Genomic DNA, 16,480 nt, shown 5'->3' with positions numbered 1-16,480 from the left:
TTCCAAAGAATTAACAAATCAGTACTGGGAAAGTAATAATGAAAACGATTTTATGCATATACGGCAAACTTCAGATAAGCATTAACACAGTGAAAGATAAATCCATAATGCTAAGGTACTGAAAAAATCCAGAGCAGTAAGGACTTGCTGGCTGAACAACGAAGGCCCTTTGGAGCGGTGGATTTTGAGCCGTTGGACAGGTAAAGATATGAAATCACTCAACGGACACACGGATAAAATATAAAGGCAGGAGGGACGGAGCGACGAACACAGGGAGGTCAGAACCGTGCAGGCAGTGGGGGCAGAGGCCGGGAGAGGTGCGTCCCATGCGAGGCCAACAGGCCAGAAAAGCGCAGAGGCAAAAATGTTTGTCGGGAAGAAAAAGATCACAGCAGGTATCACGGTTGTGTAAATATGCTAACTGTGTGTCAAGTTCCCTGCAGTTTAGGGCCTTCCGGTCCTCAAAGAAAAGTCCATGATCACACTAGAAGGTCGCTCTCCCCACAGCTGCTCCTGCCGCGCCGACGGGCCAGCCTGAAATCAGAAGCGCGCTCTGCGCGTCCTTCCTGGGCTTACACGTGCTTCCCTTTTCACTGATTCCCTGACAAGACACCATGCCCACGCTATGAGCTACTGTCACCGCAGAGCCCTTCTCACCTTGCTGCCTTTGAACTCCTTGGCGTCCACCGCTTCCTGGTGTCGGTACTGGGCGCTGTTGGCGATGGGGGCGGCGGGCGCGGCGTACGCGGGCTTCCCGGGCTGTCTCTGCGCCAAAACCTCGGATACGATCTCGCCGCTGTAGTCGCCCAAGTTATACCTGCGTCACCGGAAACGCAGCCTGAGAAGTTCGTTCCCTAAGCACTCATCCTCGCGACTGCCAACAACTAACTGAGACACAGTGACGAACACTGACGGCGGTGAGCGTGCGATGAGACCGCAGCTCCCCCCGGGCTGCTCGCTGAATGCTTATTAAAACTAAAGACTACGTAATTCCTACTGTTTCTTTCTTTTACTTTTTGGCTTATAGCTTTATCTCGGCACCATTAATAGACAACTGTGGGGAAAAAACAAAGGTTTAAATTTTAACATAACAATTCTGGTCAAAGATGTGGTGGAGATGTTCAAATTCACGCCTAAAATGGCGCTGAGGGACTTACTGCTAAATTGAGTTGCCTGTGCTATAAAACTAATTTTCCTGAAATGAACTGCAGGAAATTTAACAGTGGTTTTCCCTGGAAACAAGGACTAGGAAACAGGGGAGCAAGGCCCTCCCTGCTGAAGGGTCATCCGAGGGTTAGGTGTACATCATGGGCCTGTCCCCTCCCCCTCTCTATATCCTTCTCTGTTAAAGAAACTCAGTAAGTGTTTAACATAAAATTCAGTGCCATCTAGTGAATAAAATAAAAACTTTAAAACTGGCAAGTGTTCTCTCCTTCACAGCTCTGCACACAACTCAAGTAAGGGCAAAAGGACATGATTTCAAAATGTAAATACCTGGCATGTTTCATTTACTCAACCCAGTTGCTTTCAAAGGAAATAAAGACAGGAATTCACGTAAAATTACAGTGTATCATCCTACACATCTCAACGGTCTCTGATTATTATGACAAGAATGTATTTCTGAAGGTACACACAAGTGCTTAGGAAGTAAGTCTACGCAAAACGCTAATGGTACCATACTTCTAATGCTATTAAAATATTTTACCTCTTTTCCATAATTTCCAGGGTTAAGTGCAATAGCTCCCTTTTACTCTTTTCTCTTCTTTTTATCATCTCTAGAATAGTAACAGCCCGACTGAGATCTCGACGCAGCTTAAGCATTTTTTCGTAAGAGGCTTCATCATTTTTGCGATTCTGCAAATATGAATTTGCTTGTTTAATGTCCATAAGCATTTCTAACTAGTGGCATTCTGAGTACAGCTGCTGATATAGAAGAATACATGTATTTGAAGGGTTAGATTAGAACTTAAAGACACTGAAAAGGAACATGGATCACCAGGAAATCAACTATGAAAACGGTTTTTAAACGGATTAACCTTAAAATATAATCATTAATAGCTCTGTAATGAATCTTAAGGTCAACTCACTTTAAACTGATACTTTTTCATTATATTGGATAGAAAGTCTGTCTAAACACCAATTAAAACACAGCCTTCAGATACTGAGATATTCATAATCATAGACACATTTTCTTACATCAAAAAAAATTACAAAGAAATGTCCCCAGGGTCTCTTACTTTTCGAGTTTGCATTTTTTCGGTGCGTCTTCTAAAAGCCACATAGGGGTCATTTGTGCTGGAGCCGTCTCGTTTCTCCTGTTTCACTGATGGGATGAGAGACGGCCCTCGACAGCTTTTCCTCTTTTTAATCCAGTATTCATAAACTTCTCTGATTAATTCATCGTCTTCTTTTAGCAGTAGTTTAGCTTCCTGCAGACTGACTGGCTAAATGCAAAATCATTATGTCATTTTCACATAACATAAATAGAGGGTCCAAAATTACTTCTAAATTTAAATAATAATCAGAATAACATTAACAATAGCAAGCATGCTGAGAACCTTATACATGTCAGACAGTGAGCTAGATGCTTCATTTCAATTGTTTAAGTTAATTTTCACAACGAACCCCATAATGCTTCTCCTCTCTATCTCACAGATCGGGAAGCTGAGGCAGAGAAATTTAAACATATTGCTGAGGTGCTACAGGTTAGTAATGGACAGAGACAGCCTATGAACTCATGCTTGTCCGGAGCCTGCCCGTGTGCCCTCTCCCCAGTGTTATGCTGTTTCCACGTAGAGATTTATACACACACACACTCTTATTATATATACAGTGAAGATCTACCTGCTGACCACTGCCTTTTTCTAGACGGTCAATCATTTCCTCAAATTGCAATGGGCAGATGTCCATCTTCTTCTTCAGTTTATTCACAAACACTTCATCTTCAGAATCCAAATCATAGTCGGGCTGTTCGGCATCCAGGCTAAAAGCTGACAGAAGAAACCATAGCCATCATTTACTGCGTGAACGCACTGACCAAGGCCTCCCACAGGTGTCTGGATAATTTCTAAAGGAATAAGAAAGACTTTTTTTAAGATTTTGTTTTCAGACTCACAACGTAAACTTCCCACATTTAAAGTTTAAGAAAGAAGATCATCTTTACTGTTAAGATAAAAGTAATGCACGATATGGGTGTGACCCCTCCCCCATGCCCCAAAGAAACTAGAAGCCCATTAAGAACATAAGGAGACTGTCAAACGTCCTGCGCTGAACTGTGTGAAAAATTATGTAGCTCAAAAATGAGGCAGTATCAGTAACTGCATGTAATCTGACACAATGATGAAAGGAGAGGGTCTCTAAGTAAGATCGTTCCTAGAATATTTAGGTCCTGCTTTATAGATCACTTAACGACTTTACCAGAAGCTCAGGGAGTGGCATTTAAAGCTGACACATCAGAAGCCATTGCCAACAGCGGGCAGAGCTGTCTCCGGGAGAGTGCGTTCCTGCCACGGAGGCGCGTCCCCTGGTGGGAATCGCTCTCATGGTGAAACGTGGGGTGTTCCTTAGACTTGCCAAGAGTTGAAGAAAAGGGCAAGAACCACTGCTTCATACTATTCCACCAAATGTCATTCAATTCCTTACCAAAACTAAACTAGTTTGATAATAAGTAAAACATTAAGAAGCTTGATATCAAAGTCTGTCTCACACCTTTCCCTGCTTTAACTCCTCCTAATTCCCCATCTCCTTCAAATCCAAATCCTTGGAATCGTAGGAGCCCCCTTCTGACCCAGGCTCCTCAGCAGATTTCACGTATTTCAAAGAGCAGGCGCTTTCATGTCTTCAGGCCTTTCCATCGGCTACTTTCCACCTGTCCACCTAGCAAAGGACTATTCAGATCTTCTCAGAAACCAGCCTGACAGCTGGTCCAGTGGAGTCCGCTCCTGACCACCCTCCGCCCAGTGAGCGGTTCCGTACCACTGTTTCATCTTTTGTAGAAGCTATGAACCCTCCCCCAGAAAACAGCACAAGCACACAACACTCAGCACAAATTACAAGCAATTCAAACGTCCCTAAAAGCTTGTGGCACCAAGGTTAAAAATCCTGTTCTAGATCACCCTCCTTCTTTTGTACTGTTTTTCACACATACTTCATAACCTGCTTGTTAAGCATTCGAATGTGCTCGATGTCCTTGAGGGGAGGCACTTTGTCTTATTTTTGTTTCTCTCTGTACCGCCAGTGCAGAGACAGTAAATTCATCATCACGCCCACTCTGCTCGCAGTCCTCCACTGAAAAGCATTTGGATTGACTCTATTCAAGTGGGGAAAAAACCTGAAAAAAATCTGCTGGGACAAGAGGGGGCTGTCTGGCACCCCAAATCTGCCATCCCTGCCTCAAGTTTAACACAGTATCTGGACCACACGAATCCAGTACACATTTGTAGAACTGAACACACTGTACCACTGTTTCATTTTCATTTTGACCTGTATCACACTTCTGTAACATCCCTAACTGAATGAATATTCACACTCCTTCATAAAAACCTCTGTATTAACATCTCTGCACCCATGTTTCTTGCAACCACAGGCCCTCCAATGATTTTCCATCATCTAATTCTGTTACTGCTATAGCAGTATTTGGAGATTTCAAAGTGGATTAAAACTCTGTTGGATTAAACACACTTGTTTTTCTGTCCTTAACCAAAAAAATTCGTATCTCTGTTGTTTAACAGTCACACTAGCCACATGTGACTAATTTAAATTAACTTAATGAAATTAAAAATTCAGTCCCCTGGTTATAGCAGTCACATTTCAAGTGTTAAGCAGTGCGTGTGCTAGTGGCCAGTGCTGTAGCAGACACTACAGATTATCAAAGCACTTCCATTATCACTGAAAATTCTACTAAATAGCGGTGACCCAGATACTCCAGAAAGCCAAACTGACAGGGACCAGCCATCAAAGTTCCTCCTTCTTCAGGGTGCGTTTTCTATGCTTTTAGGCATCGTGTGCACATCTGACGTGCTTCCGGCATACGTTGTATCACCGATGACAAGTCACAGCCGACCGACCAGGGAATGGAATCCAGATAGGAGAGGAAGGCTCCCACCCTGGAGACCTCCGTGTCTTTCCCACCGAAGCCGACACGCACCTGGGGGTCAGACTGCTCTTGCCTCTGCAAGCTTTTCTTAATTCTGTTTTCTGTTATAATGGAGGTACTGGGGATTGAGCCCAAGCTTTTCTTTAGTTAGTGCAAACACATCTAAGATCTTAAAATATGAGGAGAACCAAATCTTGTTCAGATATAAAATATCACAGCCCTAGAGAAAAGCTAACATGTAAAAATTCACTTTAGGATTTCATCTGACCAAAAACCCACAGCCCATGATTAAAGTGCAATTCGGCTTCAGCTAAACCTGAAGCTTCCAAACTGACAGCTCAACCGCAGCTGACACAGATGCAACACACTTACAGCGAGTGGTCCTGGAAGCAGGAGCACCTTCAAATTCCCTGGGCCGTGTTACTGAGTGGAGAAAAGGGTCTGAAGAGAAAGGGAAAGGAGTCGCCTCTTCTAATTAAGCTCTGCCAATGCACGTGAGACCCACTCGGCCAGTAACTGGTGAACAACAGGAGCCGTACTGGAGAGGCTGACTCCTTCAAGAATGCCCGGATAGGGATAAACCGAGGTACGTGCACAGCCAAACAAAACACAGCACTCCACACAGGAAAAAAGCCTAAGCAGAAAGAACACAGCAGCACATAGCGGCCGACTGTGTAAAGGAGACACAAAGAGGTGAGACCGCTGGTGAAATGTACGTAAACGTCCACGTAACAGACGCCTCCTTACGGCTCAGGTTAAGTGCGCGCAGGTGGGACGCCCTTGGCGCCAAACAGCACTTTTGTTTATTTTTTGGCAGTGTTTGTGTGTTTGTTTGGGGGGGGGGGCTAGGTTTATTTACTTATTTATTGTGATGGCAGCCCTGGGGTTTGAACCCAGGACCTTGTGCATGTGCACTCTACCACTGAGCTACACACTCCCCTCCGAACAGCATTTTTAAACTACAGGAAGCAAATAATGAAAGGGCATTTGAGTCTGTGAAACAGCACAAAATGTGGATTAGGAACAGGATGTAACTCCTGACTGGAAAGAAGGCGCATGCGTCAAGGCGGAGGCGAAACCTCGCCCAGCAGGGATGGCGAAAGGTGTCAGTTCAAGCGCCAACTCAGTGACCGGTAATACCGATTCGCCAAGCCCAGGAGGCAAATTCTGGGCAGCAGAAAAGACTGTCATAATGGTGGCACTTAGTGCGGGGTGGTAGGTATCTGACCTCTTTGCTTAGACCTAAGCAGACAAAGCATCACTGGCTAGCCAGATCATGAAACTCTTCACCTTGTTCACATTTATAAACAACAGAGCTTGGAGTCACATCAAGGCCGTACTCAGGGAGAGCAAATGGAGAAGCCCCGACGTGAAGGACCTGAGATCCCAGCTGTGAAGTCCTTTGTGATACAGCAGTGTTTGATGCTATGGGTGCTGTCTGTGAGAAAGCAGAACCAGAAGAACGCTGGGGGGAAGTGGAGGCAGGCAGAGGGAAGGAGAAAAAGGAGCCTTTCAGAACCAGGGCACACAGGCTGTGTCTGCTCTGAGAGGTAGTAAAAAAGTAGGTTCTACAAGGATCTATTTTTAAAAATATTTTTATTCATAAATAAATTCAAACTTATAAAAGCTTCAAAATATAGTACAAGGAACACCTGCATATCCTTTACCCAGAATCACCTGCTGTTGAAATTTTATTCCACTTTATTATTTGCATGTGTGTTTCTCCCCCCCACACACGCGCGCGCGCAGGCACCTGCACACGCATCTTATGAGCCGTCGCAGAGTAAACTGCCTCCCTAGCGGCTCTCTGCCGCCACACTTCAGAGTGTGTTTCCTAAGACAGAGGGCCTTTCGCGCAGCGGCAGCAGGCATCGGCTTTCCGTTCCCATCCTGGCAGCCCAGCCGGCCGTTCGCAGGTCCCCACTCCAGCACAGGACCAGCCAGGGACCAGGGCTTACTCTCCTTCTTGTCTCTTTAGCCTTTCTTAATTTGTACCATCTCCACAGCCTCTGTCTTTAAGATGTTTCCTGAAGGACACATCCCTCTCCCCAGGATTTTATGTTTGTTTGTTTAGGTGAAGTACTGCTGACAGACTGCGTTCTGTTAGTTTCAGGTGTTGCTAGCAGCACAGTCTTCACTCCGTGGGTCTGATTTTCCTGGCACAGTGAACGTTCAACTTCTTAGTCCTTCTCAGGGTCACCGACCTAGAGGCACACAGTGTTCATCTGTTCCTCATAAGTGGTGGTAATTTTGATCATGAGACAAGGAACTACCCAGTCACCCCATTATGTCCCTGCTGTCCCCTGCCGCTGGTAACGGATAAGCAGTTTGTGGGGAGAGTTAAGGCCGCGCAAATACCCTGCTCTCAGCAGAACCTCCTCCCATACTGAGCACACGCTGGAGTCTCTTGTGTGACTGCATCCCGACCGTGAAGGCTGTGAGCCCAGCCTCTCCTCTCTCCACAACACACCGCCCGGCTCCAGGCGTCCTCTGCTGCAGAGCCACGCGACTGCTTAGTACCAGGACGGACCCAGGGACTCCCGCTTCCTGCGGTTCATGGTTTGTCACTGTGCGTAATTACTCCGCTTCTCAGGATGTCCCAGAATCAGCCAGTGGACAGGCCTCTGCCATTTTTTAAGTGCTTAATCTCTGGCACAACAAGATGCTGCAGGTTGTCCTGTACTTACCCTGCCCCAGCCCTGGAATTGGCCATTTCTCCGCATAGTCCTGGCCCTCTTTAGTGGGGAACAGCGCAGAGAGCAGGCACTAGGTATGCACACTGCTACTCAACACTTTTGCTTCTTGGCCCTACCAGTGGACAGAGCTGGAAATGCACGTGTCTGTGTCTGTAGACGCACGTACTTACACAAATGCACACCAAGACTGCTCCTTTAAAGAAGGCTTCCTTTGAGGATTAACAGGAGAAAATCTTGAGAACCAAGTTCAAGGGGAAGGGAGAGAGAACTGTTCTGTCCTTTCTTCCAGAAGGAAGAGGAAAAGGGGAAGTCCCAGCTGTATAACCTGAAGCCTTATGGATCACCCATCAAAAAGAAACCACAGTAAGACCCTTTGGACCAGGAGATGCTGAATAGCACCCTGAGATAGTTTGGAAAGTACCCACAGTCTGGAACTAAAGGCGGCGATAATGGCTTTAATACAGGTTTCTTCCTGCACAGCTCTGACTGGGATAAAAGAGAGAAAATTAAGACCTCTTTCCTAAGCTGGCTGAAGACAAAAATAAAGTCGAGATTTTCAAAAACAAATGTCAATGAAATGTTAACAGATACATGTAATGAACACATTTGAAAACTGCTGGGTTAAAATAAACTTTTTTTTTTTTAACTGCAAGATTCCCAGAGCCCATAAACATAGTAATATGCATTATAACTCTGGGAGTGGAGAGGGAATTTATATGCAATAATTCTCAAACGTGTTTGATCATGACTTTTTTAGGCAATACTAATTACCATCCTAGAAACTCCATGGAAGTTTGTGTAACATTAGCTTAAGAGTTTTATAAAATTGAAATTAGGAGAATTGAAATGAACCAGTCTATATATATATAATTCGAGGCAATTACCCTTCATAAGCAATTTCTTAGACCACCTGGCAGTCAAGATTCAATTTTAACTTTACAGAAATTTACAGTATAACTAGCTTTTCTGTGTATTATAGTATATTAAAAAGCCAGTATCAATTTTTAAAGAATTAACATCAGTTTTACACAATCTCTTCCAGAAACCAGAGTAAAAGGGAACACTTCCAACCTGGTTTTTGAGGACAATATTACTTTGATACCAAAATCTGACAAGACTGAGCACACACACAAAAGAGACTACCAACCAGTATTTTTCATGAACTCAGATGCAAAACTCAATAAAATCCCAGCCAACAACATATGAAAAAAATACACACGACAGCCAGGTGGGATTTATTCCAGGTATGCAAGGCTGGTTCACTATTCAAACCCAACCAATGCAACCTACCATATCAACAGGCTAAAGAGAAATAATCACATGACCTTATCAACTGATGCAGAAAAGCATTTCACAAACTCAACAGTCATGATAAAAACTCTCAGCACACTAGGAATAGAGGGGGAAAGCAACACAAAAAAACCTACAGGCGGCATGACACTTAGTGGTGGAAGGCTGAATTCTTTCCCTCCAGGATCAGGGACAAGGCAAGGATGTCGGTTCTTAACACTCTTATTTTAACATCATATTCAAGTTCTAACCACTATACTAAGGCAAGAAAGAGAAATTAAAGACGTACAAGTTGGAAAAGAAAAAATAAAACTATCTCTATTTGCAGACTGCAACATGACTTTCTATGTAGAAAATTCCAAAGAATTTGCAAACACCTTCTAGACCTAATATGTAATTTCAGTTAAGGCCATAGGACGTAAGCTCAATACACAATTCAACTGCATTTCTGTGTACTGACAGTGAACAAGTGGAAACCAAAATCGAAAGTGCAATACCATTTTCAATTGTTCCAAATACATAAAACAGGTATAAGTCTTCCAAAAAGTACGAAAAAGATATGGATCTGGATGATGAAAATTATAATGTGTCAACAAAAGAAGTCAGAGCAGACCTAAACGCCTGGAAAGTCACACGGTGGTCACGGATTGGGAGACTCAACATAGCAAAGATGCCAGTTCTCCCTACGGTGACCTGTAAGTTTCACGCAATCCCCATCAAAATCTCGGCAAAATTCTCTGCACATGCAGATGAACTTATTCTAATACTTACAGGGAGAAGCCCTCAAGTACCCAAAACAACTCTGAAGAAGGAAAATGAAGGAGGAGGCCCTCTCCCTGACGGCAGGGCCATCACACAGCTGCAGGGGTCACGGCAGCGGCACCGTCTCAGGACTCAGAGGTGAACGGAGCAGAACCCAGAACCAGGTTCACACCAATATCCCTAATTAATGTTTGGCAGAGAAGCAAAAGCAATTCAACGGAGGAGGGATCACTTTTTCAATAAATGGCACTGGAGTACTCAGGCATCGGGGGTAGGGGCGCAGGTGGGGGCGAGAAACACCATGACCTAAACCTCACACTCAAAATTGACCATACACTTAAGTGCAAAGTGTAAAACTGTGAAATTTCTAGAACAGGTCAGAGGAGAAAGTCTTGACACCCAGAGCGAAACAAAGAGTATTGTTAGAGTTGATAGCAAACTCATGACTCATAAGACGAACACTGGTAAGTAGATCTCATCAAAATTAAAAACCTCTGTTCTGTGAAAGGCTCTGCTAAGAGGATCAAGACAAATTACAGCCTGGGAGAAAGTATTTTCAAATCATATATATGACAAAGACTTGTATCTAGAATATGCAAACAAAACAAAATGCTTAGCACTCAACATTAAAACAATCTAATTGGAAAATGGGCAAAAGACATGTGCAGTCATTTCACCAAAGAGGATACAGAGATGGCAAGCACACAAAAGCACGGTTAACCTATCAGCCATTTAGAGAAACACAGACTTAAAGCACAATGAGGTATCGCCGCACACCTGATAAGAATGGCTAAAACGAGTGACAGCCTCAGACGCTGGCCAGGGCACAGAGAAAAGCTGGATCTCACACACACCGCTGCTGCTGACGTGGGGTGGCACAGCCACTCTGGGGCTTCACGCACAAGTTCTTGTCAAAGTGGAAATGGATGGCCCAGCAACTACACTCACAGGACTCTGTCCCGGAGAAACAAAGCTTATGCTCACACAAAACTGCGCGTGGATGTTCACCGCGGCTTTATTTGTAATGGCTAGAACCTGGAAACTACCCAAAGGCCTTCCAGTGGGTGAACGGTGCAACACTGCGAGGCACGGGTGCTACGGGCGGACCGCTCAGCAACAGGAAGGGAGGACCTGCTGACGCGAGACAGCCTGGATGAACACCGAGGGCGTTACGTGAAGTCAGAGAAGTCCCACCTCAGAAGCACAGGTACTGCATGATTGCCTTCACGTTACGTTCGTCAGCTAACAGCTACAGAGATGGAGAACAGACCAGCGACTGCCAGGGGCTAGGGATGGGCTTAAAGGAGCAGCAAGGTGGAGTCTCGTGATGGTACAACTGAGTGTCTCAGTCACAGCGGCGCTTATACAAGGCTTCACATATTGTTCTGTGAATCTGTAACCATTCAAAACAAAATGTTAAAAGAAATTCAAAGGCAGCTAACACTAATTTAGCTTACTGTCTTTATTAATGTTCCAATTTTTCCAAATGTCTATCTTTCCAAATGCGTACTGATTAAAATTTTTTTCCCAAATAATTTATAATTCTGCTTCCATTTTATTACTATTAGATTACAATGTCAGCAAAGTCAATTCCTCTTCCGATACAGTACACTTCGACTTTTCTGACCATAATTTAATCTACTTGTTACCAATAAAATGTGATCTGTGTCCCAGTACCCCCATTAAAATAAATACATACATGCCTAATTACCACCCCCCTACCACCCAAAAACGTGTGTGTGGATTTTGGTCATCAATAAGCAGTTATTCATAAAACCTGCATTCAGAAATTTTTTATAGTAATGATAATATAAATTGATTATCTTTTTTATTTTATCTTGCTCAATCCTGCTTTAACTTAAAAGCATGTATTTTTAAAAAATTATTTATTTTACTTTTGGGGGGAGGGGGAGATAATTAGGTTTATTTATTTACTTTTAGAGGGGGTACTGGGGATTGAACTCAGGACCTCCTGCATGCTAAGCACGTGCTCTATCCCTGAGCTATACCCTCCCCCCAAAGCATGTTTCTTACGCGCACGAGATGTAAGATGACAGCCTGTGGCCGTGGAAAATGACGTGGCTCTAGTTAACACATATAAATAGGAAGGATCAGCTCGTAACTTTCACATGATGTAATTTTCCAGAGAACTAATTTTTGGGTCTCAACATTGATCAAATTCGTTTAGAATGTCTGTGTGTGTCTCACATGTAATTAAAAATGTGAGTTGGGCAAGAAAACACAAGCCACTTGTTTGGTTCACTTCAAAGTAGCCTTTAATAAATTGTAAGAATTTTGTTTTTTTTTTTGTAAAGGAAGTCAGTCAGGTTAGGTACAAGTTAGAGGGTAAAGATAAAAAATATCACAAGTTAAAAACACCAAATGCCAACACAGAACTGGTAAAAGCCAGGATGGGCATTATGTTTACTTTTGGTTTTCACATTCAAGAAACAATAACATACACACTTAGAATCCAGGACAGAAACAGATCACATGGAGAGAAGGTTAAATGAGTTAGAAAAATAGTCAACAGGTTAGAAACTAGTTAAAGCTAGTCTCTCTATGTCCTTAAAAAGAACAACAAAAGCCAAATGGATTTATGTTGCCCTGGGAAGAGCCAGACAGGCCCCTGGAAAAGCCTCCCGACCACACGGCAGCCGCAGCAATCTCGCAATCTCACCTCCGTAGCCCCCAGGCATGGTTCTAAATTGTCAGCTACTTGGGGTGAGTGAACGAAATCTATTCTCAGAAATCCACAAGCTCTCAGCTGTTCACCATGAAGCGTGATTAGCTACCAGAGGGTCACTTCCAGTGGAGGGCCTGTCACTACCACACACTTCATCCTGCTTGTCTAAAGCAGCATGAGACTCCACGCTGAGATGAAGCTAAAAGTCCAGGGTGAAAACACTTTTTCTGCCAAGCAGAAATCTCAAGCACAGTTTTAAAACATGAAAATGGGCTAATAACTCAAGTTGATGCTGGTCAATAAAATGGGTTCTGAAAATGGCCTTGAACAGATCAGAATCTGTCAAGTTACACAAGAAGGTAACACACGACATGGTTGTCGGAAGCGGGATTACTTACGCTGTATGTGAATGAGCTGCTTTGGCATCTTAAATTCCCCGGGATATATGGACTCGTAGTAAGCAATGTTGCTCTCCGCCTCCGGGACTGGTATAACCATGTTATCCCTCTTCTCACCATACACCTGCTGTGCTGAAATAGCCCGCTGAAGATGGTGCTCCTGGAAAGAGGGGAGAAGAGATGAGTTCGTGTATTAAAAAGCTAACAAACAGAACACATAGCCTTATGGGAAGGTTTCTGTTCATTAGGCTTTAAAACAGAGGGAGTTTAATCGTCTTGCAAGGATATTAACAATATAATTGGTGATAAAGACATTTTAAGTAGAAACAAGAAGATTGTTAGTACACTGTATATTTCCTCAATTTAGGAAAAGGTGCTCACAGAAATTGAGAGTTAAATTATACAAAAGATCCCCCAAAGTTCACTAACACTGTTACTGAAGTTTGCATTTCACGGATGGGACTTAAAAACAGAGTTAAAACATGTGAGCTTATCGTATGAAGAAAGTGGGCTACTTTGTGGATCCTGATTGCTCATTCACACGGTGCTGCACAAATGCCGTACAACAGCGCCACCGTTTCAAAGAAGGGTCGAGACTACGATCTCCATTTTCCGTTGGTGAAACTGACACAGATTCAAACTTGGTCTTCTGTCTTGAGCAATAACCTTCCTTATGAATTTCCAGAGGAGTGAAGCACAGGATTGAAAGCACAGCCTTCAGAGTTTGTGGCTCCTGGCAAGACACTTCACTCTTCTGATCTGATTCCTCCAGTAGGAGGAAAACAGAACCTACTTCACAGGCTTGGTTGGAGACTTAAGTGAGATAAACATGCGCCACGTGTTTAGCTTAACGCCTGGCATACAGCAGGTGCTCAACATAAGCTTTGGGTTAGCTGCCACACACATTTTACCAGTTTGTACTACCACCAGCTGCCTTAAAAATACCTGTTCTCACTCATCCCTGTTGTCACTGAATTTTGGTGAACATTTCATTAAATTTAAACTAATTTTTTATGAGGTTTGTTTATTTATTTAGTTTTTAATGGAGGCACTGGGGACTGAACCCAGGACCTCATGCATGCTGAGCATGTGCTCTGCCACTGAGCTCTACCCTCCCCCTAAGCTAATTTTTAAAATACTATATAAAATACAAGTTCAAGGAAACATTTCAACAGTATGAAAACAAAACATTCCGGTCTTCAGAAGTAGCCTGTAATTTTATATATATTATATATATTATTCTTTAATTGTATTCGACTACACAGATGTACCGTAACTTATTTAAGCAGACACTAATTGACAGGAGAAAGAACCCTGCCAACAACCTAAATGCCTATCCTTTTCCCTAAATGCTGCGAAAGCCAGCCCTGTCCTATCACAGCCGTGAAGGCACCTGCAGACGGCAGTGCTCAAGAGACCTAAGAAGTCACAACACGTATTTTGCCACAATTCCTTGTGAAAGCGTCTCTCTTCAACTGTAAAATCGCCCATCTTGTTATTTCAGGTTAATTTCTTTAAAATGAGTTTTTCTTCACTGCTGTCTGCTCATCCTCAAAAGTACTGCTTTCCTTTTTCTAACTGATGTTTAAATATGTGGATTATTTCCTCTTTAATATTAAGGAAATTAACACCCATGTAATAAATTCTTACAAATATCTTCCTGAAGTTTGACTTCTGATCTTTGTTTAGAGTATTTGTTCCACGCAGGAAAGTTCTGTTAGTGAAAGTTATTAATCTTTCCCTCTATGGTTCCGTCATCCTTAGTAACAGGTGTAAGCTGTATAGCCACAGATAGGGTGTGTAAACAAACCTTCCACTTTTAGAACTCAGTTTGATCTCTGACTCAGGCTGCTCAGTGGTTCCTGGGAGGACGGCTGAGGCTGTGTCTGCTCCCCCTTCAGCATGGTCTGTCACCCAGTGGACGGTCCCTAAGTGCCCCGACCCAGGGCGCTGCTGAGCCCGGCTGGGCCTCAGCCCCAGTGTCCTCTTCTACTCTCAGATACCCTCTAACATCAAAGGAGGTTTCCTGGGACCTATGCCTCCTGCTTACAGCAAACTCAAGGAGGGGGCGGGGAAGCGGGCACATTAGCCTCCACTTGCATTTTGTTCTTAACCTATTAGCATGTCTGTGTGTAAGTGTACATGTGAGAGACGGCTTATCTTTTTATTTTTTTGTATAAGCAGAGATAGCAAGTCACCTGTCCTAATGTCACGAATAAAATCATCTATTCCCTTAATGAGTAAAAATGTGCCTTTATCGTAAGTTGCACTTAGGAGTACTTCCAAGCTCTCTTTCCCTACCCCGCTCAACTGCCTCCTACGCGAGTATTTAACGTGTTTTTAAAAGCACAGCCTCATACTACATTTTATTGTCTAGTGCTTACTAGATACTAAATTCACTCTTACAATTCTTCAGAAGTCCCCTGGCCGTCTCATTTATTCTTCTAGACGAACCACAATGGGAACTGCTTTCTGGGTGTGACATGTTTTGGTTCTCACAGGCACCAGGATGTGGCTAAGAACATGGATCTGTAACCAGGAGGGCTCCGGGTCTGAACGCTGGCGCCACGGTTCACCAGCTCCGTGATTTGGGACAAGATATTTACATCAGTATGTTTTGTTAACTATAAACGCGCATCGTGTACCTACCACGTGGAACCGTGGTTAAGATCAAGTGCCCGAGACACACTAACTACTGAAAACACGGTAGCACACGTGCGCCTCTCATCATCGGAGCCGCTGCAGAGCTCTCCACGTGCTTGTTACCAAACACGTTTTCTGCAGTGTTTTAACACTGCTCTGCAGGATGATTTTCCCTTATGTTTATTTCCATTTTCCTGTAATTGTGAAATCAAATTTTTGTCTATCAATATTGCAGTAAATACTTACTGCTTAAAAAAAATCTTACGTGTGGTCTTATGTGTGGCTTTTGGTTTCATTAAATATTTGACACAATTTCCTCATATTGAAACTAAGGACCCAAGATGTATGTAATATACAGCAAATGTGGTTAAGTTCTTCTAAAGTCTTAAAAATCATTCCTCAGTAACTAGTGTGTAACTATAACCTTACAGGGTCCTATTTACCGTCTCCCCTCATCTGGACGAGGACTCAGAGGCAGAAGGAGAGCGCCCAGAGGAGCCAGGGCAGCTGGAAACTGCTGGTGAGGGGACCTGGGGTCAGCACCAAATCACACAGTCACAGGGCATGTGAAGGAGCTGTCCTCGTACTAACAGTAATAGCGCCGAAGAGTGAAAGATCACCCTGGTTGCTGTATAGAAAATGGACCACATTCTACAAAATGGAATATGCATAGCCTTTAAATGGTTCAGAATAATACTTAATGAAATGCGAAAAAAATCAACTTATTAGGTAGGAAGATCTGAAAACTGTATGTTCAAGATACTTGTGTTTTAATGTTTTTTTAAAAGAAAAAGACATAATTGAGCATACGCATAGACAAGAAAAAGTCTGCAAGCAGCTGACCACATGAGTCAGTCCTTCCCTCTACACTCCTTCATTCCTTCCCTGTTCATTCACTCCCCGTCTTGTC

The 16,480-nt window shown here is 43.4% G+C and overlaps 1 protein-coding gene across 6 annotated transcripts in view; it reads right to left on the bottom strand.

The window, feature by feature from the left end:
• EPC1 (enhancer of polycomb homolog 1) overlaps positions 1-16,480 on the bottom strand; it is an 89,396-nt gene that overhangs the window by 14,595 nt on the left and 58,321 nt on the right. For 5 of the 6 annotated variants that reach the window (XR_010377995.1, XR_010377996.1, XM_064479562.1 and 2 more), the window contains 5 exons: positions 12,928-13,087; positions 2,845-2,990; positions 2,238-2,444; positions 1,706-1,854; positions 658-817 (listed from right to left, as the gene is read on the bottom strand). Coding sequence is in view for 4 of the 6 variants with exons in the window: in XM_064479562.1 (XP_064335632.1) it covers positions 658-817; positions 1,706-1,854; positions 2,238-2,444; positions 2,845-2,990; positions 12,928-13,087 (822 nt within the window). In the remaining 2 variants the exon portion in view is untranslated. Of the gene's footprint in view, positions 1-657; positions 818-1,705; positions 1,855-2,237; positions 2,445-2,844; positions 3,068-12,927; positions 13,088-16,480 lie in introns of those variants that run through there. The other variant, XM_064479563.1, reaches the window with a different exon arrangement.

The sequence above is a fragment of the Camelus dromedarius genome, chromosome 26 (assembly GCF_036321535.1).
Source record: "Camelus dromedarius isolate mCamDro1 chromosome 26, mCamDro1.pat, whole genome shotgun sequence".
Taxonomy (NCBI): domain Eukaryota; kingdom Metazoa; phylum Chordata; class Mammalia; order Artiodactyla; family Camelidae; genus Camelus; species Camelus dromedarius.
The sequence above is the reverse complement of the archived record's forward strand: the minus strand, read 5'-3'. Positions and strand labels throughout refer to the sequence as shown.